Below are 27855 nucleotides of genomic sequence, written 5' to 3'. Positions count from 1 at the left end.
ATACCATTTTAAAGTTTTTATTATCGGAGAGGCCACATTGTAACTGACAGTTAATATTGCTAAAATTCTTACCTCAGCTCTTAATCTGAATTAAGAACAGTAAAAAAAAGTTTTTCTGGCCATAGGTTCAGATCAGACCTTGGAATCTCAGTGATAGTGATTTCGTGATGGATGGTTCGCAGCCTCTTGATCCACGAAAAACTATTTTTGTTGGAGGTGTTCCTCGGCCATTACGAGCAGGTATAGTACATGTGTTGCAGCCTTTGGCATGTTGTACAGTCAGCCTTACTGTTTTGGGAGAACACAGAGTTATTTCAGCAGGACATCTCAGCGCGTGTGCACGTGCACACGTATGTAGAGAGAGAGAGAGAGCATATAAACATATATATTAGTGTTTGAAAAATGTAAGTATTGCTGATGCTGTGCAACTGTAGGTAGACACAGGAGTACAAATAAACATGCATATTCAGTGCTTAAAATGGCAGAAAGGGGATTTAGAAAATAAAATCTACTTAACTGAGTGTTTGTTTTTCTGCTTTAGTGGAGCTTGCGATGATAATGGATCGGCTGTATGGAGGGGTATGTTATGCTGGAATAGACACAGATCCTGAGCTGAAATACCCCAAAGGAGCTGGGCGGGTTGCGTTTTCTAATCAACAAAGTTACATAGCTGCTATCAGTGCCCGCTTTGTTCAGCTGCAGCATGGAGAGATAGATAAACGGGTAAGGGCTAAAGCACATTTTGTTTGTTCAGTGTCTTGTCTAGAAATGTCTTGTTTCCATGTAAATATCAGTGTTTCATTGTGAAGACTATAAATGTTACATACAAATGTACTGCATGCTTAGATTTAGATTGTGCCATGTAAGCACAGCCCATGGTACACTGGGAGGTAACCTAGAGGTAAAAAGCCTCCTTGAACTCCCTGGCAGATAGGGGGGTCATGCCGGTGCCATACCCCTTCAGAGGGGTATAGAATACTCCCACTGCGAGGCTGTCTGACTCTAAAGGCTAGGGCAGAGGGATGGACTGAAGCATTCTTCAAAGAGGGAGCAGTTCTTGCTCTTTCCCCACCTCCACTGTGCACCAGCATAAAGGATAGGCAGAATCTGTTGCTGGGTGGGTGCGTGCACGTGTGTGTGTGTGTGTGTGTGTGTGTGTGTGTGTGTGTATATGTATGTATATAGATACAGATAGTCAGAGGCAAGAAGGGATCACCAGATGATCTAGTCTGACCTCCTGTATAACTTTGGCCACTAACACCAACCATCGCCTGCACACTAAACTCAGAAACTGAAATTAGACCAAAGTGTTAAAACTCACAGGAGACTAGACTGGTTATATACTACAGGCAGAGAATAGGAGGGTCTAAAATGCGCCAATGCCAGAGAATTCCCTGCCATTGCAGGGGTAAGTGGCATAGACACAGTCCTGGCAACCGACACGTCAGGGGAAGGTCACTTTGAATCTGATTTGGGGCAAATTCCTTCCTGACCCCAAATGTGAGTTAGAACCAGCCAGCCAAGCACCTGAGAGAGAGACTGATCCGTGCCACCTCAGAGCACTGGCCTACCTCATCCAGTGCCCCATCTCCAATGGTGACCATCTCTGGTGCTTCAGAGGAAGGAGAACTAAAAAAAAATCACCCCACCCAACAACAGCAGAAATACATTGAGGGAAGGAAAAATCCCTCCCTGACCCCAGTAGGTGACTGCTGAGGCAAGAAATTTTGGGAATGTTCTCATAAGAGCATCATAGGAGTGCACAGTACAGCATACTGTCAATATTCTGGTATAGCCTCATAAAAACCCTTCCCACCTGCCTTAGCAGTTTTCTGTATTTTGTTATGTCAAGTTAACTTTTTAAAGGAGACAATTAAAGGAGCACAGTTGTCCTCACTCTAACATACCTGAAATTAGTGTGCCAGTTGTATCAACACGGTGTGCACCTCTGCCTGTTGTCTCTGCTTCACATGTAAGAAACCCAGTTTGGTCGTCTGAAAGGTTTCAGTGTTCTGGACTATAAATGAAACAGACTTTCAGGTCATTACCGCCACTCTTGGCTCCATTTCGTGCTACATCTCAAGTTTTTCTTTCTGCAGTTGGTTATTCTCTCATTTTCTCTTTGAAAAACTTTCCCTAAAACTCCAGCAGTCTCTCATTATCATTGGATGACAGAACTGCTCTTATAATTTTCCTTCCACTCTGGGCTCAAAGTCTGTGCAGACAGGTGGTGGTCTTTCAGTGATTTGAGAATGGCACTGGGAATCAGGAACTCCTTTGTTCTAATCTTAGTTCTGATATGGATTCCTTCTGTGGTTTTGAACAAATCACTTAAGGCCCAGTTGTGCAACCTCTGCTTGCATAAGTGAGAATGTGGGTGAGTAGTCCCACTGAAGCCCGTGGGACTGTTCATCTGAGTAAGTCCTTGATATTATGAGTAAAGATTTTACAATCAGGTCCATCCCCCCTGCCTCAGTTTCCCCATTTGTGATTAAAAAGAAATGGGATGATAATAGATGCTGGGAGCATTCATTAGAAGAACACTTTGAATGTACAAATGGTTAATAAATGCTGAATGGTATTGTTACTAAATAAAACTAAGCACTGCTAGACTTTAGAGATGAGCATCAAAACATTCGTATTCTTCCAGATATACAGTACTAGGTAACACTGATTGCATATTTGACCTTCTCTTGGAACCTGGAAAGGTTCTCCCCATTACTCCTTCACTTAAGAAAAAGGAGGCTACAGAGTGTCAATAGGATTTTCTTCCCCAGCTTTCTGTGTCTAACAATGAGGGTGGCAAGAATATAGTTGGCATCAGTTCACATCGTCCCTTCACATCTTCAAAAGGGAGCTTGTTGGCTCTATGCTCACTTGTACTACTTTCTCAAAATGAAACTGGCAGTTCTGCTGGCTAGTGAGAGAGAGAGATTAAATTCTCGGTGGTGACTGGCTTCCTTTGGATGCAGGTGAGAGGAGGAACCACAATAGAGCTGGATGCAGTTCCCTGAATCTGGGGCCTATTCTATCTTGGACCTGTCCCCAGTGTACTTTAGAGAAGCCTCTCTAGGCTACTACAAAATATGCCAGCTGGTGGATCCCCAGTGGGTCATCTTTAGCTGGGAATTGCAAGAGTGTAGCATGCTCTGACCATGGTCCTTTCCCTACCCCTCCTTGTTCCATATATAGGGATTGGCATGGGAACTACGTATACAGTAGTCAGAACTCTTCTATAGCAAGAGAATCCTTAGCTAGGAAGATCTGTGTGCTTTCTGCATTTTTTTCCTGTGCCAAAGTGGCACATAGGGGCTAGATTACTGCTCAGAATCTTGTCCTTGATGTCAGTTGTGTTATCTATCCTGTTCTAGTCTCACTAATAGTAAACAAGTAGATCAGTTACATCTCCTACTGCTGACTGGACTAAGTTGAAGTACCAAAGGAAAACACAAAACTCAATGTAGCATTTGTTGTTAAAGGTGTGAATGAAACTCGCAAATAAGTGGAAATATGGACTTTGGACTTGTCAAATGTTTGAGTGCTTAAGTTGCGATTTTAATGTTGTGTAAATAATTTACATTCCTGGCTGAAAGGGAATTTTGCGAACAATAATGCTTGTAACTATATTTAAAATAAATCCCCAGCATCCTCCTTTGATTTTAATATGAATCTGTTCACACAAGTGGTCGAACAAAACAAGTTGATTCACCTGCTTGTGCAACTGCTTGTGCAACATTGATTTTCAGCAGCTAGTTCCTTTCTTAAACTGACTCTCAACCAAAAACAGCATACATGGAGAGTATCACCTGCACAGTTGCTAAGTATATTGTAAACTTTCTTGTTTTTTGAATGCAGGTGGAAGTTAAGCCATATGTCTTGGATGATCAGCTGTGTGATGAATGTCAGGGGGCCCGTTGTGGTGGAAAATTTGCTCCATTTTTCTGTGCTAATGTTACCTGTCTGCAGTATTACTGTGAATATTGCTGGGCTGCTATCCATTCACGCGCTGGCAGGGAATTCCACAAGCCCCTGGTGAAGGAGGGAGGAGATCGCCCAAGACATATTTCATTCCGCTGGAACTAAAAGATTACTGCAGTGCTCATATGCAGGCCTCAAAATAAGTGCACTCTTCTGTTATCCTGATCCCCTCCCCACCATCCCCCTTATTCAAGATAGCATGTCCTTTTGTAGTAGTCTGTAATTTAACAATAGTATAATGAAAGAATGACCTATCATATGGGTATTTTGTAGAATCTTGTCATTGAAAACTGTATTGGGAACTCCTTTTCGTATTGATAACATGTTGCGTGTAAGTTACATCCTCTTGTCTTTGGTATCAAGAGGACATTTACTTCATGCAGTGTTTTCATAGAGGAGTGAAAAAAAGTTAAAAGAGAAATGAAATAGAGTATTTTGTTTTTTTAATTAAATTATTGTTAATAAAAAACATAAGAATACTTTTATTAAAATAACCATGCAACAATAACACTATCAGTCTGTTTGGACGCTCCCCTCCTTTGCCCCGCCAAGGGAAGCCTGTTTTTTGCCTTTTCTTACAGTTAAATTTTACAGCAATGGAAGAAACTAGCAACTGCCTAGGAAAGAGCATGTTTAAAGCAACAAAAATGCATGAGCAGGGTTGAAGCAGCATTATAACAATTATTTTTACTTATGTTAAGGGCATTGAGGCTGAATTTTTAGCACAGGATATATCTCACCATGTCTCCGACTTCCAACCACATCCAAAGTACTAATCAAATAGGCAGATCATAGTATATTTTATCAAAACAATTACCTTTTAAAGGTTCCCAAATATAAAAGTTGGGTAAAATTACTACTGAGTGGAGTGTTGGGGGGAGGGTGCACTTATTACTTTTCATTAAGAAGAGAGAGAACTCAATTGTCTGGTTACTGCCCTAGAAATCCTACCAAAGCTAGAATAACAACAACTGGTAAACTGGCATTTCCTGTCCTGAAGGACAAATGTATAGATTTTATTTTTGATGGTTATATATAACTCTATATCCTAATATACTAACATTCATCAGGGGCCAGCCTTTGCTCTCCATTTTGACATGAAAAATAAGATACCTCAAGGATATCATGATTTTATCTAAGTTCTGGTATTCCACTATATCACAGACTAAAAATTGGCTGCTAATTGGTTTTACTCTTGGATGTAAAGTCAGTTTTAATGTCCTCTAACGTAGCTAGCTATAAGGTAGAAAGCATAAATAGGACAAAGCTAAGTAGTCTCTAAGTCTGTTTTGCACTGTTTGCTGAACTAATAAGTGGGTAAATCTGTGCAAAGAGGCATATGCCTATTTTACTCTTCCTATAGAGAGAATCCTAACTAAGAATCCTTTTCTTCAGAACTTAGCATGGGAAAATAAAGAATTACAGGTGTCTGAAGTGCCAACTTTGCTAAGTTAATGCATGCTTTATTATAAATAAATTCCAGCTGGAGAAGCATTAACACAATACATGGTAACTGAATGCTTAGGGGTCAGGTTGGGGGGTTGTTTGAAATAGTCTCTTGATGCCCTGGAAGGGGCATAGACTTCCAGACCTGATTTTTAACTAATGCCCTGGTCAACTTTTAAAATGATTGTGTAGCAGTGTGCAAAACAAACCAATCCAACGGCAATCTTCTAAATTGTCTGACTGGCATGGTACCATCCTAGATTCTCTCAAACCAAAGATTTGCCTCAGCGCTGCAGAAAACATCTACTCTGTGAGCCCCTTAACCCGCAAAATTATCTTTATGAGAAGCAGTTTTTATTTTCAATACAGGCTTTAATGAACTATACCTTAAGTTCCAAAGGTCAAAATGGAGACATTTGCTGTCTACTAGTCAAGTAAAGAAAGGGAGCTGCTTTTAATGAAATCCCTGAAAATATTGACAACAGTAATGCAAATAGAGAGTGCTCTTGTGTAGATTGTCAGGGACTTTTTTTTCTCTGAAGTCCATAATTATAGTTGGAATGTTCCTTTTAATTTTTTTAAATGCTTGTTAGATGGCTTGGGGTGTGCTATTGTGCCGTTCCTACCCAATAAACAGGTGAGATGGGTTACCATTACAAGAAATAACACTGTTTGAGAACTAGCTTTGAATAATAATTTTCCCTTTGTACATGACCTGCTGAATTTCGGTACAGTGTTTTTGTAGCTAACTTATTTTGTCATGCACATAATGTATATTTGTTATGCACTACTTTTGTATATCTTGTTTTTCCAACAGTGAGCATTTTTAGGCACACTTTTCACTGACGGGATATCTCTTTATGCAATACCTCAATTTTTCATATTGCAAAGAGTAGCTTTTTGTACTTTTATTACTGAGAGATCTTCATATACTTCATTTTTTAATATAAATAATTTTAATAAATTTTATTTTCTTATATTCTGCTTTTTATACATTTCAGTGCTCTGCATACATTTTGAATTATGGATGTTGTGCACTGGCAATGCTATTTTAGAATCTGCAGAGAAAAGAAAGCATGTTGCTTAAACATCTTAGCCCAGCACCATGTATTTGGTGTACATATAATTTAAGAAATAGTATATGTAAAGTTGAGAACTAAAGAAGAAAAAAAGCATGAAAGTGACAAATGACAGTCTTTAGACCCTCAAAAATTAAATGCATAAATGTAGTGTAGAAATTTAAAAGTAAAGTAACATCAAAATTGTCTACTGCTTCTTACTAAGTTTTTAAAAATTATACACAAATGCAGATGTTTTTGGTGAATGTTTAGCCATTTTTAATATTAATAAATTGATGTTAGGTGTTTGATGCAGAAAGGTGTCTGCTCTTTTAAATTATATTTAAAGAAATAAAAGCAAGCCTGCTATGTGGCAGGCATGTAATGTTAGTATGCATGACTAATGTAAGAAATTGTTATTCTACTAATATTCACTTGTGATTGTGTGACAAGCGTGTTTACAGATTATTTGGTTACACTTCAATTTACAGGGCATAAACAATTACATATATTACTCTGTACTTAAGACAGTGATTACATGTCCTTCCGATTACATGGGATTTGGAGTTGGAGTTACCATGTCACTCCAAACATAATTAACATGCAATTAGTTTTACAAATCTTAGGGTATCACTTCAGTTTGCAAAAGGGTTAAGCCTGTAGTTCTATCATGCTAGCATGGCACTGGCCATGTATTTACAATGTAGTTACAGAGTAATTACATGGTTATTTTTGCAGTGTAAAATAAAGTGTTTCTGATTACTTTATATGTAAAGGACCCCCACTGCCCCGTGCTTTTTGGTATAGTATATACTTCTCCATACACAGACCTCTGCAGAATGCAAATTTGAAACTTGCAGTGAATGAATCTAGCGTTTTGTAAGGATGCTGTTGGAAAGACTTGATAATTCACCCCTTTTGTTTTTGAAGAGTTAAAACCTTCTGTTTAAAAGGTGATTTAAAACTTGAATGTGATGAATTGTGGCAAGTTAACTTCAAGTTATGTGCAATACTTATTTCAGACTTCTGGAAGATCTTTGCAGTGTAATTCTTTGTTTTTAATTGCAGACATTTAAAAATGTCATTTTCTACTGTTCTAGTAAATTCTCTTTCTTGCTGGTGTTTCTAAAGAAAAGAATCAGAAATCAATCTTTCTACTAATGTAAATTTGAGATTATTTTTAAAAAAAGGAATAAAAGAGGTTTGGTCATTTGCTTTATTTTATTATCTTATTTTAAAGCTACTGTGATTGATAGCATTGTAAGAATTGGGACAATATTGTATTCAACTGTTTTATTTTTTATATTTTTAAATTTTAAAGTATAATTAGTTTTTATAATTTTCATCAGATTTTTTGTTATATTTTTTGGACGTGAAACTTTTAGCAAGTGGGTGTCTAGTTTTTACTAATCCCTAATATGTTTTTCCCCCAATGTATTGCTCATATTATCAGAAGGAAAAGTTATTTAAGTATGTCAGTTAATTGTACTACTTGGCTGAATTTCCATATAGTTTTTACTGTGTATGGGGAGGTTGTAGTATTTATTATAGCATTTTAAATAAGGGTAATTCATTTTTTATTAAAGTAATTTTCACATTTAAGTTCATATTTTTGTATGTTCTATTCTAAGTTATATAACACAAGTTACTTTTTTTTTAAAGAGTTCATTTGTTGAAGTGCTAGTGGAAAATTAATGTTATTAAATAGTTTGCAAATGACTATTTATACCAGTATGCATATAATTTTTAAATATTTGTAATGTGAGATGTTGAATGAATAAAACTTTTAATTCAAATTTCTTAACTTTTTTTTATTTTAAAATACTAAAAGCAGCAGCTATTTGTGGAAACACTGTTTTATTGTTTGTCTGGTTGAAGTTGGGTAGGGCCTGGAATGTGATTTTGATGGAGTGCACAGACATGTCTGTGTATATAATGTGCTACATCCGTAGGGCCAAATCCTGCAGTCCATACTCAAGTCAAAACTTCTGTGGACTTAAAGCTTGATGCTATAGGGTGGTAAAAACTGCTGGTGCCCTCAATGAAATCAGCATGAGTAGAGGCTGCTCAACACTACAAAATCAAGCCCATAATTTGGGAGCATTGCCTGAAGAGGACTGCAGGTGTGAGCCATTTTGAATCAGGTTATCCTCTAACTGTGCTGTGAGAACAGTCTTGAGAGCTGAATAGTGGTTTATATTTTGTGAATCTGATGGTTGGTGGAAGTGTGAGATCACTGGCTGGAATTTCATGTGACTTTGCAGTGACCCTCAAGCAGACTCAGCACCTCAGTGTCTATTTTTATTTGTGCAGTCTTCAGCATGTAAACCAGGCCAAAGAGTAGTAGCCAAATGTTCAATGTCCTGCTTCCACTTGCTGCCCTTCTGCTAGTAATGAACAGGGACAGGGACAAAGACAAGCCCAGGATAAAGCAGAAATAATGGAATGTTTGCTGAAAATTAAACCTAAGTGGGCAGGCAACACATCTAATGAGGAGAACAGCCCTGAGCCATTGGCAATGCAGAGCCTCAGAAGCGACTGTGCGGACCATGTCAAAAAGGCTTGGCCAAATCTGGGCTAGAGCCAATCGTGGAATGGACAGACAAAGGCCCTTGTAGATTCACCTCAACCCCTAACACGCTTTGAAGCTCCTTGAGGGGAAAAAGACTAAAGCTTTTTATAAAAAGCTTTAGACACTGTGGCAATCGATCCACTGGGGTCAATTTAGCAGGTCTAGTGAAGACCCGCTAAATTGAGCACAGATCGCTCTCCCATTGACTCCAGTACTCCACCAGAATGAGAAGAGTAAGAGGAGTCAACAGGAGAGCATCTCCCATGGACATAGTTTAGTGTGGACCCCGTGGTAAGGAGATCTAAGCTATGTCGACTTGTTATGCTACTAAGGTAACTCAAATTGCATAGCTTAGATCGACTTTCCCCCAATAGTGTAGACCTGCCCTAAAATTTAGACATGTAGGGCTGTAGCTTCTATTATCTCTGTCTCACAAGGAACATTCTGAAGGAGCCTCACAAGGGATTTTAATTGGCACCATTTCAGCACCCTGGATCCCCCAAATAGCTTAAGCATTCTTACTGTGCTAAGAATATCCAAACTTTGGAGAATCTGAATTGTCCAGTAAGGAAGTTGCTTTCCACCTGGTGGAACCATGCATTGGAATATGTGTGCATGCCTCCCAAGAAAATACAGAAACTCTCCAAAATAAGAGACTATTTTGCCAGCAAAAGAATCAAATCCATGCCTTTTGTGATAGCTCTGTTCCCCACAATCCTACTCACTGCATGTAAATAAGCTGCTCATCTGAGCAATTAATTTCCTATACCATGATTTCGGTATATAGGTTTCAATTTAAGAGGCTCTGTCCTGCCAAGTGCTGAGCATCTCGTATGAGGTACTGGGCAACTTTTAATTTCCATTGGCAGCTGAGGCTGCTCAACACCTTGCAGGATTGAGGTCCACTCACGTTGGCTTGAGATGATGTGTACATAGGGAAAAGTTAATGCTTTTAAGCAATGTACTGTTTAAGCAAAGTTTTCATTAATAGACTTAATACTGAGAGACCCTCAACGAACTGGTTTGTCACCCATCCCCGCAAAACAGATACTTTAAAGACAACAGTCAGCCGTCTAATTGGGTCATAAGCACAAATTTACAGAAAAATTTGAATGTCTCCTTAGTAATGAATTCCTCATTACAGCATTTCATGCCAGTCAAAGAGTCCCAGACAGCATCAACCATGCTCTGGCATGTGACTTGGCTCTTTACATAAGTATTAATTATAGCTCCTTTTCCTTTGTTACTGTTTTGTTATGGACTAGAGATGGTTTGACTAACCAAAAGAAAAAATTAGCACAACAGCCTAACACCCACTTTCAAGAGAAAATAATCTTTTAGAAAGTGTGTGTGTTGGGGGGGTAACGGGGGGATGCTTTATCTACAAGTAATTTAAAAAAAAATTGTATAATGAACTTAAAGGAAGCTTAGTCCCTGAATGTGAACTTCTGTTATCTTCTGATGCTGTATCAGTAGTCTTCCTTCCCAAACAGCGTCTGTTTCATAGGAATTCATATGGCAAAGCCAGATGCAAAAAGTTGACTGAAATGGAAACACTGAACTAAACTGACTCGGGGGGGGGGGGGGAATATTTTAGTTGTGATGTTAAACTTTGTCTTTAGCTCCTTCCATCTGAGCATCTTCAATTACTTTATAAACTTGCTGAACTAAACCTCATAGCACTCAGATGTGGTACATACGCACTATTACCTGTATTATAAGGAAGCCGGCACAATGAGTTGAAGTGATTGCTCAAAGATCATACACGTTGCAAAAGGAAAGTTGTCGCTTTTGCTATCTGTTGCAGAAGTTGACTTGCTCAGAAGCAGCTTTCTAGGGAAGCAGATATATCAAGGTCCTTTTGAAACTGATTATCTCCTGAAACAATTAAAATGAAATATCATGGGCAGACATTAGAAGGTGGTGATGCACTTGATGATGGGTAGAACTCCAACACCACCTCAGCACATAAATCTTTGGAAAGTATTTTCCTTCACACAGACTGTTCATTGAACACAACAGTAAATCACGTTTTTCTCTGGGATACCACATTCACTGACAACTGATATTTTTCCACATCAGTTGAGAGAGATTCATTTTGGAGGGGAAGACAAACCTATAGTGTAGATTTTCATCAAATGGTATACTTTTAAAAAAAGACTTTTTGCTGCCAGACTGATTGCTCAGAAGAAACTGTTTAGCAAATGTCTGTCATGAATCTTCAGCTGCTATTTATTCAGTGCTATGAAAGCCTGCTCAGACCACAGTCCAAAAAGCACACTGCTTCCCTACTGGAAATCAAAGATAAATAGCATCAGAAAGGACAGATGAGGGAAAAACACTGACATCTCTTCCAAGGTGTAAAATAAGCTGATTGATTATATAAGCATTCTCCAGGGTGAGACTATACATGCAGCTGTCTTCAGTTGTAGAAATTTAATTTGGAAAAAAGACTGAATTGATTATTTAAACAGATTACATCCTAAATCCCCATTTAGAGGTGGTTCTGAAGAGAATCTAACTGAAACTAACCACTCTTTAATGCTGTCAAATATCACTTGCTTTCAAGGCAAATTGTAGCTTATGTACTTACTTTTGCTTGGAATGGGAAGTCCTCTGAATTCTAAGTATTTTATTTATTTATTTTTTAAATCCATCACTGAGAAGATTGAGAAACCCCAGTACCCACCGGCTATGGAATTGATGACAATTTTGTGCTTGCCTGCTGGCTTTATGGTAGTATTCTACTAAGATGCAGGGCTAAATTTATGATACTGGTTCAAATATGTTAACATAAGACGGTAAACTTCCAGTGGGTCACTTTAGCTGTCTCTGCAAAACATGAAAATGTTTGTTTTTCCTGACAAAACACGGGTTGATTTTTCTTTTTTAAAGTAATTTTAGTGGTTGTGAAAGATACTGGCTTGATAATTTGTGAGACTGAAGTCCTCTGGCCACAGAGCAGATCCAGAATAACACAGCTAGTGGGTGTATAATCAACATGTCTAAGGGCTGCCTTGCCTTTGTGATATATACCCCATTATGCAGGTGAAATAATTAAAGCTCTGGTTTAAAAGCACCCTTATTCAGGGCCCTACTTCATTTTAAGCATGTGCTTAAGTGCTGTCCTGTAGATGAATAGGTGCATATGCTTTTAAGTGCTTTCTTGGATTGGGGCCTAAAAATGTCCTTTTATTGGATTTATATTTGAAACTCAAATTTTAGTTTTGCAGTGCTCACTGTATATCTGGCACTTCTAGGAATGTTCATAGCATAAGCAGCATAGAATTGCCCCCAGCTTTGCTTCAGCAGGACCAGCTGTTCACAGGCAGATGCTGCTCTGTACACATTGGCAGAATCAACTCAGTTCTCCAATCAATAGCAAGAAAATTTGCTCAAAGGTCAGTTTTTCAAGGCGGTGTCTTTTTGACTAGATGTTGACGGCAGAACAAAGCGGCGATTGCTGTAATTTTCTTTGCAGAGCTAGCTCCCGAGACAGATGCTCCACTCTGTTCTCTTTTGGCATCATCCTTATGTCATCTGAGAAATATGTGACTGTAAGAATTTGTAACAGTACTGGGAAGGCTTTTCATGGTTAAACCAGGTGTATGTGGGGCTGAGGAACAAGTATACTCACTGACATTTATTACTGTTCTCAGATGAAATCATCTCACGTATCCAGTCAGATGTATTGATGGCACAGGTTTCTATACAACATTAGCCAGCAGCCAAGTTTGGGGCTGTGATCATGTCAGATCTCACAAGCTAAGAAAACTCAAGACTTTTGGTACTTGAACAGAAGGCCCTGGAATACCCAGTATACTGCCAAATGTAGAGCTGGTGATTTAGTGATTCACATTCTGAATCTATAGCCAAGCACTGCTCCCAGGATAGTGTTAAGAATAGCAGTGCAGTGTTGTGCCTCTTGTAAAAATTAATTTGACCACTTGTGAGGTCACTGAAGATCTCATCACATTTTTTCCAAGACAAACAGTAATAAATCTTAGCACTCCAGCCCCCACAGATGTAAATGGAGGGAAAGCATCATTATCCTCACTTTGGAAATTTGAAAACTAAAGCAGAGAGAGGTTAAATACCAGTAATTTATCCAAGGTGTCACAAAGTCTATGATAAAATTGGGAACAGAACTGTAGTCCTGACTCTGTCTTCTGCTTTAACTAATGGACCACAGCTAGTTCCCTAAAATGTTAACTGTGGTGCTCTAGATCAGTATCTCTCAATGACTGGGCCATGGACCCTGAGAGCTCCCTGACAATTTAGGAAGGCAGCAAGCTGGTTCCTAGTATCAAAAAAGTTGAGAAACACTGCCTTAGATATATTCAGTTTTGGTGATCATTTTGTCTGTCTAAATTCCCCTGCTGTTTCACTTGACTTTGGTATTCTTCCCTTATTATATTACTGATAGGCAGGCTTGGCAGAATTTGATATTTTTTAAAAATAATATCTATGTTCATTTTTAAGCATTTTACCAATTTTTATTGATTTAAATTTCCACAGTTATGAAAAATTTATGGCAGTCTGGACAGTTGTTTAATTACAGTAGATGTTGCGATTCAAAAACTTCAAGCTTTATAACCATTAAAACACAAACTCAAAATCATGACAAAATATACCAAGTAAATAGCCTTAAATCAAACCAAGTTTTCAAGCAGTATTTTTCTTTGCCTATCTGTATGTTTAGATTAGCGATGGAAATATTTTTTGTCAGTTTGTGTGTGTTTGGTGAAATCAACATTGACCAATAATCTAATCCCTCTAAGCCTACCCATAAACTTCTAAACCAGAGGTGTTAAACTTCTTGTGAGGTGAGGGCTGAATTCTAGTTTTGGTTATAGTCCATGGGCCCATATATTTAATAGGAGATTTGCAGAAAGATCCAGGGGAGGTTCAGGCTTTTACATACTAAATAAACATTTTTTATTATTTGTTCAGTACCTTTGTCATGTTCAGCATCACTTAGTGGGAAAATATACCCTTACCTCCCTTTGGCCAACTGCTAGTTCTGCCCTTTCTCTTCTTTCTCTGTTGTTTCCTCTCTTTCTTTTCTGTTGTTGTCTTTCATTTATACCCATTGCTTTTCCTTTCCCACAGCAACTCCTAATTCCTGCCCCTTTGGATTCACAGTCGCCCTTTCCCCTGTTTCATGAATAGAACTGAAAGAGGCAAGGCTGAGCATCAGTGTCTTTATTAGGCTGAAGGCCTTGTCTACACACCCATTTTGTAGCAGTGCAACTATTTTGGTTAAGGGAGCGATATTTCTTTTTTTAACCAATATAGTTATACCAGTAGCCCCCCTAGTGTGGATGCAGTTATACCGGTACAAAGGTGCCTCATACTGCAACAGATCATTCCCCTACCCATATGGGAATGCTATACCAGTATAAAACGTAACTCCACCTACACTAGGAGTTTGTACTGCTTTAGCTGGTACAGTTAAAATAGTACAACTTTTGCATGTAGAAAAGATATTCATGCTGTAACAAGATAAACCAGAAAAGGAGGGAGGGGTGTGCACGTGCATGCATGGGTGTGTTCTCACCTCTCAAAACTACTGTTTTAGACTGGCAACACTGCACTGGTTTACACTTGGTTCCAATATGGAAGGCTTCCTTCACAACCATGTGTGCTAGAAATTTACTTCAAAAAAATTAAAGCTGAGATTCTCCAGAATCTGTGTATAACATTATAATTATTATTTGTATTACTGAAGTGCCTAGGAGCCCTGGTAATGGACTAGGACCCCATCATGCTAGGGTCCATGTAAACATGCAGTCCCTGCTCCCAACGATTTTACAATCTAAATCTAAGACAAGAGATAGCAGATGGATATAGAGAATAGGGGAGTACAGGGGAACAAATGAGACAATATTGCCTAGGGAGTGAAATCTCCCATCATTGGAGATTAAGAGCAAGTTAGACCAACACCCATCAGGGATGGTTTAGATCGGAGTTCTCAAACGTCATTGGACTGGGACTCTTTTCAGACAATAAAAATTACTACACAACCCCAGGAGCAAAGCCTGAGCCCCTGGTGGGGGGGACCAAAGCTGAAGCCCATGGGCTTCAGCCACTGGCAGGGTCCCTGAGTCCTGATGTCCAGGGCTGAAGCCCTAAAGCTTTGGTCCCAAGCCGGAGCAAGTCCAAGCCAGTCCTGGTGACCTTATTAAAATGGGGTCCCAACCCACTGTTTGAGAGCCGCTGGTCTAGATAATACTTAGTCTTGCCATGAGGGAAGGGGACTGTACTAAATGGCCTCTCAAGGTTCCTTCCAGTCCTATGATTCTATTCAGATATAAATTTCCTGTGTTGTATGGGTTGATAAAACACTTTCTTACATTTGTTCCTATTGAAATAATTATTAGACCAACACCACAGACCAAGCTCAAAACTAGTGTGGCTATTGCTATTCCCTCTATGGACTATATGTAAGTGGCAGCAAACCTAAGCCTCAGACCCTAAACAAAGCTGCATCATGGGTGCTTATAAACAGCGTTCTGCTCTGCTGCTGCTTCAGCTAAGTTGATGATGCAGCCTCCAACTAAAAGAGGATGAAAGAGCTCACCAGAACAACTGTCTCCCAGCTGGATGCAGCCATCATGCTACATGGAGTCTAGCATGGCTGCAGTTTGCATGCATGTGTTAAACAACTCTCCACACTGCTATGACTCCTGCAGAAGAAAGATCCTGTAATCTTAGCTTTGGGCTTTCCCCACAAACACTGTCAAATGGTAAATAATTAGATGGAAATTACTTCACTGAAATTTTCTGGCTGAGAAATAGTGATCACAAAACATGGGAGTTTGCACTGCTCCCATATACATTAGCAAAAAGGTTAGTGAAAACCTATGCTGTCCTGGAAACTTAGGATGGAAAAACAATGGTTAATAACTAACAAAGCCCCTTGTGAAGAAGGAAGAAATATGAATAGCTAAAAACAGATTAGTTTTCCCACTTCCAGAGAGATTGGGAAGCATACTCCCATTTTGCAGCTGCAAAACTGTAAAGACTTTATATGGCATCAGTTTTGCCTAGAAAAAACACAAAATGCAAAATGGGGTGCTGGATAGAGATTTCTATCAAAATCAAGTTTGCTTCCTGCAACATGTTGGTGGGAAGGATGGATAGAACTTGTCACATGAAGGATATGCATTGGAATCAGCGAAGATGAAAGAACAGCATAAAGCACAGATGCTGACCATACCATCCATTTGGCAAGCCTCTTATAACTGTCATCCACAGAGCTACTGAAGGGACCATAGGAGGGATGTTGAGTGCCACCTGGCAAACTGAACTCATAGGCACAAATATGCATCATCAAGTTTTCATGTTAAGTGTAAAACAGTTTTACAATCAAAATGGGTGCTACTAATGTTTATCAGTTGGGAGAAATGCCTGCTTACGTGGCTTTGGACCCTTGTATATCAGAATCCCTCCTTATACTCTCTCACCAGACAGTCCTAGATTTGCACTCTGAGATCAGAGCATTCTTAATGGAGCAGCCCTCAAATTTGGAATTGACAAACGCAAGTTTGTTAACTCATCAGGAACTTTACTAGCCCTACCTGTCTGTCTGATGTGATGGGGAGGTTGTTTTTTTAAATTTATTGATAGTAGTTCAGCTGATAATTGTACTGCAAGCACATGATCTCATTTTTATTGTATGTGTATCTGGAGGCCATAATAACTGCAATTATCATGTGAAAATAAATATTTTGGGCAAAATAGGCTGTTTCCACAGGTTGTTTCCTCTTTTTCATGCACATGTACACACATGCACAAAATGCCCTTTATCTACAATGTATAAAATAGCAGAAAATCCTGGATACCTTGGGGAAGGATTTATTGTCTTTAATTATTTCATCCTCTGGTTCCCACAGCAACGCTGATTTAATTTAAATAGTGTCTTTTACAGAGGTAAGGCTGCCATCTTGTGGAATATTTCTGACTTACACTTTCCTTTCAACTGTACTGTTTATTTTGACAGTCCAGGTGCTATTAAAATGGCCTTTAAAACTTAGGAATCATAGGTCTCATCCAAAATCCACTGAAGTCAATATAATGACCTTTAACTTCACTGGGCCATGGATCAGGCTGCAAGAAAAACCAATACATTTTCAGCATATTTTACATTATAAGTCTCATGTCACATTAAAAATACTATGGAAGAGTTTACCCAATATTATTCAGTTTAACTTGTAATTTTTTTGTTCTTGTGACCAATTAAATGCCTCAACTCTCTAAGAAATAATATTCATTGCTATTTTCAAAATGCTTACATGACTAAGCAAAAGTGCTTTTATGTGCTGTTGAAAATCCCATCTGTTCTGGAAAAGTCTGATAAGTGGCAAAACGTGTCCACAACTGCATATTAGAACATTTTCAAATGTAAGCGATTCAGAATTGAATGGTAATCTTCTCAATACTTCATCATGCAACCTTTTGACCACACTTTAAAGTGGGAATACCACACTTTAAAACAAATTTGGGCAGAAACACACACACAGGTTAAATCTGTATTTCCACTTGTAGCTTGGGCAAATGAAAACTGCACTAATTAACAATCACAGCAGGCTAGAGTCAAGTTTATTGGATTATACTGGTGAATTTTAACATTCTATAAATGCATCCACAGCAAAAAAATGTCAGTTGATACCATTATAAATCAAAATATGTACATAAAATAAAACAGAATGGCTCCACGTGGTGGTAAGAACGAGACTGGAAGTGGTGATAAACTTTGAACAAAGCCTTAAATAATGTGGATCAGATTCAACCTTGCAGAATCTGATTCTATCGGTGAGCAATATTTTGACAAGCGAGTAAATTATGACTAGCTTTTCCATCAACAGCAGCATCATGGCAAAGGTGGGTGTGTGGATTTTGTTGCTGTTCTGTCAAGTTTTCATGGCAGTTTTGCAATACCGCTTGCACTGAATTCTTCCCTTAGTCACCGTGATTCAACTGCGACCTGTTATTACATGCTAACACACTTGTTACCCACATACAGTTAAGAAAATGGTTTATTGTCTTGCGAATCTGCAAGCCATAGCACAAGAACTTAGAATTGAGTCCTGTATGCAACTGATAAGCTCATTGTCCAGTCCCCCCCAGTAGCAAAATACAGACTCCAGTTCACCATGTCCTACTGCAGGCCAGAGAGCTGAGACCTGGCTCAGCGCAGGAAGCAGCTTAGACCCCAGGGAAGTGCACAGTATAGCTACCCTGCCTCTCCCCACCCATCTGAATGGGCTTTCTCAAGGCCATCCCTCAATTTGTAACCGACTCCCCAGAATTCCAGCTTCCCCTCTGAAGGGGACACTACCACTCCCAATGGTCTCCCCCCCCCCATTCCCAATGGGTTCTTCTAAACGAGTCACTCCCAAACCCAGCGGCCTACACCCCCCCCCCATCCCAATGGTCTCTCACTTCCAATCCTAGTGGGCTCGCCCAAACAGCTCTCCCGCCCAAACCCAGTGGGCTCTTCCAAGCAGGTTACTCTCCCCCAATGGTCTGTCGCACGCTCTTCTCGGTTGGTTTGGCCTAGAGCTGTCCCCGAGCCGCGCGTTAGAAGAGCAAGCGCCCCCGCCTCAGAACCCCTCGAGGATGAAGCCCCGTTCTGGCCGGGAGCGCATGCAAATAGTTTACGTGAACAGCTTCGGCACCCACCGCTGCGGCTCCGTGATCCAATATGGCGGCGGCCACAGGCGCCGTGAGGAGAAGGCCGCCACTTCCGGTGTCGTTGACAGAGATATGTCTTCTACTTCCGCTTTGAGCCGGAGACGGGGGGTGCTGAGGGGCGAGGCGGGTGCGGTTCCCAGGGAAGGTGGCGGAAGCCCCTGGTTCCCAATCCCGCCTGGCACCGGTCCGGGAAGAGCTGCGTCGTGTGCTGCCGCCCAGGGACCAAGCCAGGGTGCCCAGGCAGGGGGAGCCCCCAGTCTCCGGGAGAGCGGGCCGGGGCTGCGGGGCACACAGAGCAGAGCCGGCGGCTGCGCGCAGGCACCTGGCAGCCCTGCCCTCGCACCCCGCGCCAGCCAGCGATACGGTACGCGCCACCCTGGAGACGGGACGGGCTGAGCGCAGGTGCCCAGGCGGCGCTGCCCCGCGTGCCCGTGGGTTGTCCCCTCGAGCTACGTGGCGATGGGGGGTCAGCGCCTCTGGCTCTTTGGCTGGGTCGGGAGGCGCCAGTGTCCCCTACCCCGTTGTGTGGCTGGTAACTGCCCGGGTCTTCCACACGCACCCAGGGTCCCTCACCCTGCGCCAGGAGCAACAAAACTTGGTGCTAGGGGGATGGGAGTAGGGTGAGCAGATGTCCCGATTTTGGGGTCTTTTTCTTATATAGGCTCTTATTACCCCCCACCCCCGTCCCTACTTTTCACACTTGCAGTCTGGTCACCTTAGTACCCTGGGAGGGAGAATAATGTTCCTGGCAGGTGAATGGAAAGTGACAACCCCCAAACACGCTTTTGTGCCAGACCCCGTGCACTGATGAATGGCGAAGCTCCTGCCCCGTCACAGGGGTGAAGGCAGCTTTGTCCTCGCGCTGTTTAGCCTCACCCAGCAGAACAGGGACCAGGGTCACTGAAATCCATCCCTAGGAGTTAGTGAGATCTGTCTTCAGCTCCTGGATCCTCTCTGACCCTGCCTGGTAGACCCCAGATGGAATAGTGCGGTTGGAATACTCAAGCTCACCTCCATGCATGTCTCAGTGTTATTTTTCTTTGTGTCTGTGCCCAAATGAGATGGGGATAGGTGTCCCTTTATTCACTTTAAAAAAAAAATTCCTGATGTGTTGCTAAAAAGATCAGTTTTGCTGCACAAAATAAATTGGAATGGCAATTGAGAACTTGTCTCAGCTCTCAAGATGAGAGCATGGACCTTGTGGAAGAACTGGGAGGATGTTTCTTAATTGTACAGAACTGTTAACCCTAGGAAGTTGTTAACCTTTAAGGATGATAGATCCAGATTATCCATTACTTTGTATTTCAGAAATAAAGACAACAGTTCTACTAGTTTATTATCTAGTCTATTATTTGATATCACTTATCACCAGTAAGAGCAGTTAATAGCATTTGTGAGAAAGCTCAAAATAAGTTGAGTACAAAGGTGAAATCTTCATTGAATATATTCGTACTGGTCTGCCAAAATAGTTTTAGTACTAGGAGCAAGTAAGATATCAGACTTCAGTATCACAGTACTGATTACCATCTTCACTTCAGCTCAAACAGGATTTTAGTGGATACTATCAAGAAAAATGAGAACCAATGGTATGTCACCTGAATGCCTTTCTACACTTTCAATTGTTATAGAGTATTAATCTCTGTTAAGCAGCTTGAGATATCAGATGCTAGTAATTGTAATGGAAGAAAAAACAAGGTGATAATCAGAACTATGTGATACGAAAGTCTGCCAGTGCCTGAAATGAATACTGTTTAACATGGAAGGATGGAGAATCCTCACTAGTTTGATACATTCAGGCTCTTTTAATTTTTTCTTTTAGGTGGGCTTCAAATGAATCAGGCTGATAACTTTGGATTCCCTTTCACTTCTAAAGTTGTTAATAAAGTAATAAAACGGAAAAAGGAAAAGGTATAAAATATGGGACTAAAATGAATGAAAGCATTAGCATTTTAAAAGATAAACTCCTGCTTGCACAATATATGTGTGTAAGAAATGCAAAAGGATGAAACAATACTCTAATATTATAGGAAGTTTCACTTGTAGGAATGAAAAATAGCATTATCTTCACCTCTTTAGAGTTTAAATCTGAGAATTCTGGCCCCAGTCCAGGAAAGCACTTCAGCATGTGCTTAACTTGAACACCAGTAGTTCCTTTGATTTAAATTACCCTGACCCAGCCAGGGGTGGCAGGTTTGTAGAAATGTTGGTGGTGCCCAGAGCCTGCCCCCCCCACCCCCAAGCTCCACCCCCCACCTGCCAAGGCTCTGGGAGGGAGTTTGGGAATGGGAGGGGTGTGTGTGAGAAAGGGGTGGAGGTTCAGGCTCTGGGAGGAAATTTTGGGGAGGGAGGTTTGGGACCGGAGGGCGGAGTGGGAGTTGCAATGCTTATCTGAGGCTTCTAGGCAGGGTGGGCCAGGGGGCTTCTGTGTGCTGCTGTCCCCAGGCACTGCCCCTGCAGCTTCCTATTGGCTACAGGGGCACTTGGGGTGGGACACACCCACCCTGCCCAGGGGCTGCCAGCCACGTGGAGCGAGCAGGTAGGGGGCTGCCAGCCACGTGGAGCGAGCAGGTAGGAAGCCCCTCAGCTCCTCTGTGCTGCTGGTGGCGAGTGGGGACCCTGGGAGATTTTAAATGGCCCAGGCGATGGGGGGGCACCCTAGGGCAGAAAGTGGGGCTGAGGCCTGGTGCCCAGTCACCACAGACCCATAGAACTCGCTGCCCATGGACCCAGCAAAGCTTTGCTGCGTCAGGGTCAGAATGCACCACACCTTGCTGGATTAAGCCCATAAGGGCCAAATTCTGTCCCTAATATATTTTAGATAATGGGGTTGCTTAGGGAAGAGATAAGTGAGAGCAACATTTGGCTATTAATATATTAGTAGAAGTGCAAAATTACATTCTGTTTCACAGATGTATTTCTGGTAGTGTTGACTAGTTCAGCCAATGCTTGATGTTAAAGAGACATTTTTAAAATGGTAACTCATGAGATTTACCATATGTGAGGTACAAATAACCAGCTATAATATAATACAGTAATGTCACAGATACATGATTTAAAACAAGGAGAAAACTGACTTCAAAGGTGCAGTTAACACTTGCTACACTGTCTCTTCTAGTTCATTAAATAGTCTCCAAGAAGAACAAGTTATATATTTTACATTTTAGCAGTGAAGCTTGATGAAGAAGGAATTATTAGATTTAAACCAGTTTCACAGTGCCTGGTCCAAATATCACCATAACTTTAGCATATTATAGCAATTTAGATCCTGTAATCTCCTATTTTTGATGTGTTAGCAAATCTGAATTTGTTAGAACTTAGTTTTGGTATTTGTTATGATGCCAGTTTGAAAAGTGCCAGTTACAGAGGGAATTTTGTACATTTTTCAACTGAAAAGGTCAGTAGATAACAAAAGTAATTAATATTGATATATCAGAACAGATCAGGTCATTGTCGTGCTGGAATCTGAGTGCTAGGTCTAAATTGTACTTCAGGCAAGGGACTGGAAGGGAATGTGCTTGACCCCTACTGGGGAAAAGGATCATCTTGCATCTCTCTCATATATTCCCCTTATGGCTGACCCTGAAGAGACTTTAATGGCCCCAGAGGGAGTCACATCCAGTTCTCCTCTGGAAACACAGGATCACAGGTGCTGGATAATGAGAGATCCAGGGAAGAAAGGGCAAATGGATTATTCCTCTGTATTTTTCAAACACTGATTTTACACTTGTTAAATGTATTTATGTTCATACATCTAGTCAATTACTAGAGTTGCAAACAAAGCAGATTGACTGCCCTTGAATGTTCAGCACTGGAAAATTCAAAATCCTATTTGAGAGGAGATTTTAAAAACAAACTTTTTGACACTGTTCATTGAGAATGTTCTTCCTTTATTTTTAGTCTGAAGTCTTTCGTGGAGTGTTGAAAGTAATTTCAAAAATGCTTGAAGAAAATGAAAAATTTAGAGGCAGACTGTTGACTTGCCGTCAGTTTAATACTGAAGGTAGGTAATGATCCAATAAAGTATTGCATTAGAGACAACAAATAGGTTCTTAATACATATGCATTGACTTAAGAGCTCCAGATTTGGGGTCCATTAAATTGTTACTTTTGGGTGATATGCTTTCACAACTCACAAATTATGGATTTTATTGCATACTTGGTCATTGTTACCTGTGTTTGAACTTCCCTCTGGTTCCATTGAGAGTCTTGTAGTAAGTGTGTGTAATTGGAAGGGAGTGGTGGCAGTAGCTCTTTACCACACTGTACAATAGGAAAAACATGAATGTAAAAGTGAGTGGAGTCTGCACATTTTTCTGACCATGTAAAATATGTAATGAAACTATCGTTCACAGATGCCTGTACTAGTTAATGGAAATACTTGAAGATGAATAATTTTTTTTCACCTGCAGTGTAAAATTGGAAATAGTTTGACTTCATGTAACTCATAAGTAAATTAGCTCCCACATATGTGAATTGTAACCTAATTTAACATAACTAACAACCTTCATCCTCAAGTTGTGGCCTGACCACAGATATTTCATTAGTGGAAAATGAGTCCGGAATTAAAGCTGACACACTGAGTAGATGCAACTTCAATTAGAGTTCTTGTAGCTGCTACTACAATTTAAGGCAACACAGTATATGCTTAACAAACAAAATTGGAATTTCCAGCTTGTCAATTTGATTAGTTTTAGGAAAGAGAATTTACCAATCCATTAAATATTATCAGTTAAATTAAAAGTGGCATATTCTCTCAGTGTGCTTAGCTCACATTAGTATTAATAGAAGTTTTTCTCATGCTCTGAGGACAGGGTATATACTAAAATAGTTATAAGCCATTGTTAGTGGCTTCTGTTAGTAAACCTTTGTATATTTTATCTATATGAATTTTACACATATATGGTCCCAATATATGTTTGTTGCTTATTTGTTTGCCTTAATATAATGTACACAGTAAATATACAACTGTAGGATTGTATTTGACTTATGCTCACTCTCTCTCCTCTTTGCAAACACATGTAAGTGGGCATTGAATATGGGAGTTGGACAGAGGTCAGGCATAGAATCCTCTTTTCTGGCCTTTGCATTCCCTTTTTGTGGGAGGGGTTTTGGCTGGAAGATATTTATTGTTGTTCCATTGGCCATGTCTGTGATATCTCCATCTTCTGTAGACTTTCCCTCAAGGCCAATGTAAAGCTGTGGACCCCATACATAGCTTTTCCACAGTTTATCCCTCCTTTTCTCACCAGAATCATTGTGGATGTTCATTTGCACAGCCTTTATTTGGGCTGAAGGATTTGGCACTTATACAAGAAAAATAACTTCCCTAGTTTAATTTTTTTAAAAGATGTCTTACATAACCAGAGAGAAGGAGAAACTGAGCATGCAGTAGAGCTTTGGGACACAGTCATATGTTAGAGAAAGATCTTGTTGGATTTAGAACCTTTTAAAATTAGGGCTGCTAATTTAGTCTTCCATTTGTTAAGGGGATGGTGCTATGAGCTTTCCCAAGAGGCTTGTGTTTATTTCAGGAATGAAGGGACATGGTCTGTTTACTTCTCACCTATGTTTTCAGTTGCCGGTCTCTTTTATCATCCGGGGTTAGATAACATCATTTATCTTTAGGTATAATTTGCATCTACCAAAACAAACTTTATGCTATCCTCAGTCCTAACTGCAACTTGTTTTTCTTAAGCTTTAATTGTGATTCTCATTAAGCCATATTTCGCTGAAATTCCTTAACCCTAATACCTCCTTTTAAACTAGCAGATTTTGCACAATATTGCCTCAGAGTAATAAGTCTCCTATTGATCTAAATTTTTCATTAAACAAATAGCAAATATACATTGAAATAACTCTGACTCAACTAGCTTCACTTTTGCTTTACAATTTTTTAAACTAGATTAATACAACTAACAAATTAATCTTGCATTTTATTATCTCTGTGGTTAGTTTTGTTGAAAGATGAAAGTATTTTGCAGTTTTAATGCTACATATTTCTTCAGTGGAAAACTAGCAATCAGAATCAGATACAGTACAAATGAAAATGATATCACTGTGCCTACACATTGTATTCTTCCATAGGCAGTAATATGAACCAAAGCTCACAGAATGAGGCTTCCTGCATGGACGGAGTAAGTAGTCAGTTAAAATGCCAAACAAGTTCAAAAAATAAATAAGTTTTTAGTAAAATCAAAAATATATGCATAAAGATATTGTTAAAAGATACAAAAGCATGACATTTTTATAAAATACTGTAGTCTATTAAATATAAAGCTCAAATATAAATATTTTAAGGGTCTGAACCATGCTTGGGAAGAGGAGTACGAGTATCAGCCACCATCAGCAGCAGTGCTTTATACCTCTGAAAGACTGGGAAGCAGCTCTTGCTATACCTTTTACTGCCTGGTTCATTTCTGCCAGTGTGTGTCGGTAGCAATGGCTGTGACCCATTCTACTCAAACCCTCTCTGAGACTTCTAGTTTGCCGGTGGTGCTTGCAGCCACCCAGCTCTCTGATGCTGTTTATACATGCCCCTGTGCAGGAGCATGGGAAAGGTTTCATTGAGTTCTTTCTTTCTCCTTTAGTGCACCGATAGAGTTAGCTGTAATGTGTAATAAATATGGGTCATTGTACTTTTTAAAGATCTGCTGAAGCACATATTTTAAATAGATAATTGAAGTGCAGAAGCCAGAATTGTAGCCATTTTGGAATTACTTTGTTTTACATATTTAGGCTCACTAAATTAATATGAGTCCTCTCTTCAAGGATCAGAGGGGTAGCCGTGTTAGTCTGGCTCTGTAAGAAGGAACAGAGAGTCCTGTGGCACGTTATAGACTAACAGACATATTGGAGCATAAGCTTTTGTGGGTGAATAGCCACTGCTTCAGACGCAAGTAGCCGTATGGGGTGGAAATCCATCTGACATGCATCTGACAAAGTGGGTATTCACCCACAAAAGCTTATGCTCCAATACATCTGTTAGTCTAAGGTGCCACAGGACTCTTTGTTGCTCTCTTCAAGGAATTACCTGGTATATAAATATAAAAGTTAAACATTATCAAATGCCACAGTATGTAGTATCAGTATTTTGAATAACATAAGTGCAGTGTCATATAAAGATGTATGTTTGTTTTAGTCATAATATTTGGGTCATCAGTTAAATAGATATGATTCTAAACACAGTGGACTAGACTGTTGGTCTGATCTAGCTCTGTGTAGTGCAGGGTCTGATTGGAAGGGGTGCACAATGACTTTACCATATCACTACACCCCTCTAATAATCTATTCTTAATCCTGGGAATTTTCAGAGGTCAGTTTGGCTGTGCTGCAACTTTGAGCAGCCTCAGAGTTGTTCTAATTTTCATCTGTCTATAATAGCTTCAAGGGACCATTCCAGTAGCCAATGATTACAGGAGCATAGCAGCACTCCGGCCATGCTATGTTTCTCCAAATACAACCCCTACTTTGGGGGCTGTGAAAGAGTGAAGTATAGGGATAGCTATACTGGTTTTATAGCACTGGAGGATTTTAATACCAGGGGAGACCTCAGCAGGCCACTTAAACCATATTTAAATATGTTTTGTGCTGCTGGAGCATTGCAAATGAGACATAATGGGGCTAGGGATCAGAACCAATATGTATGTGATAAGTCTCTTTATTGAACTGCAGCATTTTTAGAATTCTCAAGTGTAAATTAAAGGAGTCTGAATAAAGCCGTTAGCATTCGTCATATATTATATAACTAATCTAACTGTTGCGTGTATTTTTATATTAAAAGAAATTGCTTAAGTTTTGTCATCTTTTTTTCTTTAGGATGAGTCCATCTTTGGATGGGTGTAGCAAAGAAGTAAATGAAGATTCAGTTTCAAGTGTTGCATTGAATTAGTGTTCATTTTAGATCTGATCTAACATCCATCTGACATTAATGAAAAGACTGACAATGATTTCAGTGAGTGTTGGATCAGAGTATATAGTTTGTCTAGTATTTTAGCTAGGAGAGCTACATTTTAATATGGGTTCAGTTAAACTTTTCAGTTACAGAGTATTGTTTTGTTGAAATCCTTATTAAGCATAATATATCACTTAGTCATTGTTCATTTTTGCAGGCTTTTTAATGAACATTAGTGTGATGGTTTGCATTCAAAAGAATAGTAATATTTTATGTTAATTATATTATGAATATATATATATATTGCATAATCAACAGCTTGTCAGAATTGTTAACAAACGTGTTTAGTAAAATAAAATTTCATACATGATATCTGTCTAAAATGAATGAACCACTTGCATTCTATTGATTTAAATATTTTTATGATATTATATTAAAATAACATACAATCACCCTTCTTTTCATTCATCCATTAATACACGAACCTCAGCAATTATTTCAAATAAGAATCCAGGTGAATCCTCTCAGCCTCATCATTCATCATCAACCACATAAATGTATTGTTTATCTGGGTGTCCTTAATTGTAACATGAGGTGATTTTCCTGTGTTATAGAACCTTAAACTTGGAGTTTTGATTGACTAGTGAAGCCTTTTTAATTGGTGAATTGTGTAAATGGAACAAGGAGATTGCAAAAATAATTTTTCTGTATATGTATTTCCTCTCTATAGATAAAACATTTATCTGTTGTTCTTAGACCTTTCTTGTTCTTATGAAAGAACAGTTTTTCATTTCAAAATGTCTCAGCATTTGCAGATATAATGACTAGAATTTCAGCAGCACTGAGCTTAATAGCATGCTAGTGGTTGTATCATCAAGCAGCAAAGCACTTGGGAGGGTTTAAGCTCAGTTTTCCTAATGATAAACTGCAAGTAAATAACTAGACTGTATCTTTTTGATTGAGTACTCTGGCATTAAAGTTCTCATTATGAACAGTGATTTCTTGTAGAAAAATATTTTAATGTTACTCAAAATAGTTGACATTTCAGCTTGGGGAAAGAAAAATATTCAGATGAGCACATCATCATTTTTTCAGGAAGAGTAAAAGTTTGTAAGTCCTTTGATATTTGCTAATTACGCATTGGTGTTGTAGCTGTGTCGATCCCAGGATATTAGAGAGAGACAAGGTTGGTGAGGTAATACCTTTTATTG

At 39.6% G+C, this 27855-nt stretch overlaps 2 protein-coding genes and 1 long non-coding RNA gene across 6 annotated transcripts in view; 2 read left to right on the top strand and 1 right to left on the bottom strand.

Annotated features, from left to right (window-relative positions):
- The window catches only part of CPEB4 (cytoplasmic polyadenylation element binding protein 4), a 62701-nt gene extending 54423 nt beyond the window's left edge, over positions 1-8278 (top strand). For both annotated transcript variants that reach the window (XM_030573513.1, XM_030573515.1), the window contains 3 exons: positions 126-240; positions 542-723; positions 3856-8278. In XM_030573513.1, the coding sequence (XP_030429373.1) occupies positions 126-240; positions 542-723; positions 3856-4083 (525 nt within the window). In that variant the 3' untranslated portion in view covers positions 4084-8278. The remainder of the gene's footprint in view (positions 1-125; positions 241-541; positions 724-3855) is intronic.
- Positions 214-10927, bottom strand: LOC115656598. The gene is made up of 3 exons (XR_004001701.1): positions 10765-10927; positions 1908-2017; positions 214-288 (listed from the first exon to the last, which is right to left on the bottom strand). It is a non-coding gene; the product is annotated as an uncharacterized LOC115656598 (long non-coding RNA).
- Positions 10928-18283: 7356 nt separating this feature from the next.
- C8H5orf47 (chromosome 8 C5orf47 homolog) lies at positions 18284-27855 on the top strand. Of its 3 annotated transcripts, XM_030573517.1 has the most exons (6): positions 18284-19002; positions 19078-19117; positions 20573-20661; positions 22651-22753; positions 24838-24887; positions 26569-27855. In XM_030573517.1, exons 1-6 carry the CDS (start codon positions 18679-18681, stop codon positions 26593-26595), a joined length of 633 nt encoding a protein of 210 aa, XP_030429377.1. In that variant the 5' UTR covers positions 18284-18678; the 3' UTR covers positions 26596-27855. The 3 variants fall into 3 exon arrangements, with proteins under 3 accessions (XP_030429377.1, XP_030429376.1, XP_030429378.1); XM_030573516.1 differs by having other exon boundaries at positions 18284-19117; XM_030573518.1 differs by lacking the exons at positions 18284-19002; positions 19078-19117 and adding an exon at positions 19138-19351.

The sequence above is a fragment of the Gopherus evgoodei genome, chromosome 8, assembly GCF_007399415.2.
Source record: "Gopherus evgoodei ecotype Sinaloan lineage chromosome 8, rGopEvg1_v1.p, whole genome shotgun sequence".
NCBI classification, from domain to species: domain Eukaryota; kingdom Metazoa; phylum Chordata; order Testudines; family Testudinidae; genus Gopherus; species Gopherus evgoodei.
The sequence above is the reverse complement of the archived record's forward strand: the minus strand, read 5'-3'. Positions and strand labels throughout refer to the sequence as shown.